General features: G+C 48.7%; 1 protein-coding gene across 1 annotated transcript; it reads right to left on the reverse strand.

Annotated features, from left to right (window-relative positions):
• Window positions 1-296: 296 nt before the first annotated feature.
• On the reverse strand, window positions 297-4,812 carry LOC135893365 (guanylin-like). The gene is made up of 3 exons (XM_065421159.1): window positions 4,738-4,812; window positions 1,989-2,178; window positions 297-364 (listed from the first exon to the last, which is right to left on the reverse strand). The coding sequence occupies exons 1-3, from the start codon at window positions 4,810-4,812 to the stop codon at window positions 297-299; spliced, it is 333 nt and encodes a 110-aa protein (XP_065277231.1).
• Between the last annotated feature and the right edge of the window lie 1,251 nt (window positions 4,813-6,063).

Here is a 6,063-nt window from a genome sequence, read left to right on the forward strand (position 1 = left end):
CTGGCACAGTTGCACCGCATCTGGTGAAGAGCTCTCCCATCAGCACAATAAATCCACTCCGCGAGAGGCGGTCGCTATGTCAGCGGGAGAAGCTCTCCCACCGCTTTAGTCAGTGTAACTTACGTCGCTCAGGGGGTGGCTTATTCACAACCCTGAGCCACATAAGTTATACCAAAGTAGGTGGTAGCAGAGACCTGGCCTAAGACAGACTAGCTTTGCCAATGCAAACGATGCTGCAGGATAAATGCAGAGATTGCAGGGCTTGGCTGGCCCCATATACATGGTTTCATCCTTCCTCAGCGACAACCTGCGCAGGCTGCATTGGCGCAGATTTCACATATATCCATGTCTTGGACAGCTAAGTCTGTTCAGGAAGAAAAGAGAGTATTTCAGTGATACTGTCAGGGCATTTCTGTAGGGGAATTGAGCAAGCGCATCAGGGGACATGGAGACTCCTTCTCACTGCTGCTTTGGGAGCTTTAATAGTCACCCGAACAAAATAACAAGGAAAAATGCACCTTGTAAAGTCTTAGCTGAAGAATGACATCTTTTACCAATGCACTGGGGGGAAATAGTGCACAGGAAATAGGTATTCAGTGACTGAACCAGGAACACTCAGTAGCACAGAACTGTGCTGTTCAGAACCTAGATTCATCGATTCATCAAGTTTAAAGCCAGAAGGGACTATAAGATCATCTAGCCTGACCTCCTGGATATCCCAGGCCATTAAATTTCACCCACTTACCCCTGTATTGAGCCCACTAATTTGTGTTTCACTAAAGCATCTTCCAGAAAAACCTCCAGACTCAATTTGAAGCCATCAAGAGATGGAGAATCTACCACCTCCCTTGGTACTTTGTTCCTGTGGTTAATCACCCCTGATGTTAAACATTTTGCCTTATTTCTAATTTGAACGTATCTGTTTTTAGCTTCCAGCCTTCAGTTCTCGTTCTGCCTTTCTCTGCTAGACGAAAGAGCCCTTTAGTACCTGGCGCTTGCGTTAACAGCTAGATTGTTTTCACATGTCAGAGTCTGGATTTGGTGACATTCAGGGTACACATCTTTCCTTTGGACTGAGGGAATCTGGATGGTGCTTATCTGGGAAGGGCCACTTACAGCTGTCTTGATCTAGTGAGTTGTAGTGTTTGATGTTTTTTTTTCTGCAATGCTCAGAGAGCAAATAAAATTCAATGACAGACACCGTTATAGGGTTTCATGCAGGAATCACTGGGCGAATTTTCTGTCCTGGGCTATGCAGGAGGTCAGACTTGATCAGAGGTGCCCAACCTACAGCCTGTAGGCTGTACACGCCCACCGGAGCATTTCATAAGGCCTGCAGCCCGTTTCAACACAATATACTAACAGCCGATTCATTGGCGTTTTGTTGTCATGTTGACATCGTTTTCGTTTACACAAGTGTGTAAATAGATTGGTTCTAATTGTACAGGATTGTCTATCTAAATACATATGAAACAAGATGAACGTAAAATAGAAATCAGTAGAGGTGACTTTAAATCTTATTAATAATCTATAGAATCTGCTTGGCCCACACAAGGGTGTGCTTAGGTTTACGTGGCCCTCCCGTGTAATAAGGTTGGGCACCACTGGACTAGATCATCACAATGGGCCCTTCTGGCTTTAAACTCAGCTAAGTTGTAGCAAGAACAATTAGTCCAGGGGAGCTATCCCATAGTCGCTTCAGCTTGACCCAGGTAACTCCTGCATCAGCAGGTGTCATACAGAAATCTCGGTGCTAGCTAGCGGCGACCTCAGCAACTACTGCAGTCGCTACAGGGAATTTTGTCTGCCTGCCTGCCGCGGAAAGCTCATGGATACACCAGCCCTAGCTATTTATCAACTGCTCTAGCAGCAGGCTGCGAGTATAGGGGGAATAGTGCAGTTCTGGGGCTGCCTCTCTCGAACATTTGAGATTGAAGGGTCCCAGCTACAGGGGCAACATGGGACGCTTGCGAGTAAACACTACGTACTCAGCCTGTTAAAAATGATGGGTGCATCTTCCCTTTGACATACGGGCTGAAATTCTTTGGGCAGCTCCGGGTTTGCACACACAGAAATGGAACTGGTCCTAGCCATCATCCGGGGACTGGCTCTGGCATCTGCATCCAAGAATTCCTTCAGCTTCTTCACAGCCTCTAGCGGGAATGAGAATTCCCCCTCCTATTTAGAGAGAACCAAAGCAATATGTCAGGCAAGGAGTCATTACGCAGATCCCTCTCGCTTCACCAGAAGCCAGTGACGCCAAACACGGGCACAAGGTTACATTCCAGGGGAAAAGGATGGTGCTCACTGTTGGGCCATTTTGGAACTGCGGGGGGGGGGGGGGGGGGGCTGTTAGATTAGCACTCACTGTGGACCGATTGTCAGTTCTTCAGTACAGAGACCTTTGAGGTCACCTCACCATGTGACCAGGCTGACCAATCAACTAGACAGAGGCTTTTCTACCCATCATACTGAACAGCAGCAGCTGCATGCCTATTGCACTTATCCCTGGCAGACCCTCCAGCTAAAAGTCTCATCTGCACTGGAGGGTGCATAGAGAATGAAGAATGTAACCACTCCATGAGGAGGATCCCTGTCCTTTGCTATGGTCCAAAAAGCGTGGTGCATATTTATGTAAAAGCTGGCCCAGCCCCGTGGTGGTGACTACTGTTTCTACTGGGCTTGGGGCCAGCATCAGACGATGCTCAACAGATAGGCAACACTGCGTATTTGCAGTCCAACAGGAGAGGGTTGGGTGTGTAAGCGGGAATAGACTAGGTGGAGTAGCAGGGCTTGTCGGAGCAGAGCTTGACTCAAGCCCCCTTCCTTTCCCACCAGACAGAATGTCTGTTCCTGGTCTCCGCAGCTGCCAGATTTTATAATGGAAGTTGCAAATGATTTCTGTTTACATTCCACAGACGCCACACGCCTCACAAAGCATCTTTGATGCATCTCTGCAATGTGCCATCGAGATCTGTGCCATATGGCAGGTACTTTGTTTACCCTACACAGCCCTTAAAAGCACATTGCAAAGTCACATGGATGTCAGTCACCATCTTGCCGAAGATGCTTTGTTGGTCATGTGGTTTCTAGGACATATGGAATGAAAGCAGGCAGAGGGATTTCACAGACCAACAGTCTTGGTGGGGTTTTTGCCTTGAGAAATCAGTTTGAACCTGGGGAAGCTGACCTGGCCCAAGTGAAAGGGCTAGAATCCTGTTCACAAGTGAATTGCACGAGCATTCTGGTCTCACGAGTGGCAGGGTGAAGCCAAGCTCAATGAATATCAACACAGGGCTTAAAAAATACAAACGTACTTAACATTCTGTACAGCCCTGGGTAACAGCCCTTCCCACGGAGCTGGGCTCAAAGTGCAAGGAGCTGGATGCTTAGAGCTGAGCGTCCTACACCCATGCGTGAGTGCGTGCGTGTGTGCACGTGGCCACTCTTGGAAAGACATTTGGTGTGTTACTGGCGGTAGAATAAGGAAAGAGAACCAGGGGCAAACAGCACATTAAAGATACTAGAAAAGGCAACAACAGTTTTTCCAGTTAGATGTGGCTTTAGGGTGTACAAAAAAAGCCATTGCTGTAGCCGCAAGGCAGATGGGAAGTTGGAGATTTTTTTCCTTTCAGAGAAAAGCATCTGTTCCCACCCACAGTCCTTGAGCTTGGGAGAAAAGGAAGAAGTGACCTCACAATCAGCAGCCCCCTGCCCCAGAAGGGGAAATGAAGAGAAAGCAAAGCTGAGATACTGTAGAACAGTTCCTGGCAAACCTGCCCTACCCGCAGAGACTTGATGAACAGCCGACGATACTACACACCTTGGCATTCCGGTGAAGTTAGTGAAACGGCAATGAAATTCAGTGAGCACAGGCTCCTGCGGGGGTCTGAGCACAGACAGAATTCTTTCTCTCTCTCGCACACACACCCAGCCCCCTTTGGGTCACATTTGCAAAATACAGCCCAACAGCTTTCCGTTGTTCCCAAAGGCCCCAAGAGTGGGTGCTGAGCACTTTTGAGAATCTGGCCTTATTTACCATCCCCCTTTTGACTGAATAGCCTTTAGGTCCATTTTTTATTCCCTACGTGACATTTCTGCAGGCTCCGTCACATAAATTAGTTAAATAAATATACCTATCTCATAGAACTGGAAGGGACCCCGAAAGGTCATTGAGTCCAGCCCCCTGCCTTCACTAGCAGGACCAAGTACTGATTTTGCCCCAGATCCCTAAGTGGCCCCCTCAAGGATTGAACTCACAACCCTGGGTTTAGCAGGCTAATGCTCGAACCACATCCCTCCCCCCTAGTTAATTACTTGCAGGGGGAACTTCTGCCCAGAAGCAGATTAGCCAGGTGGGCCAGAAATAATTTAGCCCCTTCTGTGAAATAGGAGATGTCCCTAATCACTATGTCTGGAGGTGCTGGCAGCCATCGGGCATACACTTGGCACTTATAGTCCAGAACATCTCTCATTGGAGGAGTTCAAAGCATTTCTGCAAACGATCAAGGCTCACAAACCTCAGAGGTAATTATAAATACAAACCCCATTATACGGCTAGATAAATAGAGGCACACAGCAATGAAGTTACACACCTTGCCAGTGGCAAGGTGAGGATTAGAACCCATGAGGCCACTTTATAATCACCTGTTCTAACCATGCTCCCTTGCATCACAGTCACACCTTGTTGAATCTATAATAATAAAAGGACAGAGGTCTGAGAGCCCGTGATCTCACCTGGACATGGACAGGCTGGGAGCTGTGCACCAGTATCAGAAGCATAACAGTTACTGGGAAAGTGACGCCTTTCATGGCACCTGCAGGTACTACTCCCTTTCCTTCTCAGGCTAAGTCTTCTGTCTTGATTTGAGTGCTTCGTTCTCCTTTTCCCGTGTCTCTCTGGCGCTTCTCTCTCTCCGCTGTGCTCCTTTGGATTCTGAGTACTCAGTTCCTCTAGCAGGCAGGCCTGTTCCTTCCCAAAGGGAAGGGAAGCTTTATAAGGCCTTCACATACCATTGACTTGGTCATTCATTAATCCAACCATTGACTGAGCAAATTTATTGCCATTTAATAAACACTGAAAGGACTAATAGTTAACTGCTTATCAACAGAGCAGGCCAGCCCCACCCTTGCAGGTCCCAATGTTTATGAGTCTCTTCAGGCCTGGGAAAGTGGCTATAACACAAGGAACCATAAAATTCCAGCCCTTACGTGCCTAATCCCACGCACTATCTGAAACCATGTCCCCCCATGTGGTGTGTCCTTAATTTCCCGGCCAGCTCATGTGTCCATAGTGTTCTGAGAATGAAAGAGGATTGGAAAGAGATAAGAGGCATTTGGCCCCTTGAAGCAACTGCTGGTCACTCGGCTCCCTCTTGGAACTCCAATGAGTAAGGAACGCAGTGAGGGATCTGGGGGAGTTGAATGTGCTCAGGACGCGAGGTATCTGCAGTGCGTGGATCTGTGAGTTTCTCTCACTGCTGCTCTTTGAAGCACCTTACTAGAGTGCTCCTATATGCATGGTACAGCCTAGCCCCAGAGCAGCTCCCAGCCAGGGTCCTTAACAATGACACGGTCCTGGCAAGACTCCGTCCAACCTGTAGCCAGCCAGCAGGATCTCCGGCTGCAGACAGACAACCCACACGATCCCCACAAAGTGAGCAACCCCATCAGGAACCTGCACCCGGTTCCTGTTGGGAGAGAGATCACCCTGGGCTCTTCCTGAAATGAAAGGTAAAGTCCCCTGAATGGCTACATCAAGATGGTCAGGCCACATCAATCACACAGTATTGCTATGGTCCCCAGACCCCCATGGGCGCTGTGCAAACACAGCCCAAAGGGACAGACCCTGTCCCGAGGAGCCGACCAGCTGAGTATAAGACAAGAGGTAACAGGTGGACACAGCCAGATTGACAGGGGAAGGACAAGGAGACAGTGCTGGTCGGCATGGTGGCCAGTGGTCCCAGCACATTAGCGGCTTAGCCACTGCTGAGTTTTCGTGTAGGCTTCAGAGCACAGGAGCATTTTGTGGAGGGCTCTGCAGGAAGCCGATGAGCTCGACTG

This window comes from Emys orbicularis, chromosome 22, assembly GCF_028017835.1.
Source record: "Emys orbicularis isolate rEmyOrb1 chromosome 22, rEmyOrb1.hap1, whole genome shotgun sequence".
Taxonomy (NCBI): Eukaryota; Metazoa; Chordata; order Testudines; family Emydidae; genus Emys; species Emys orbicularis.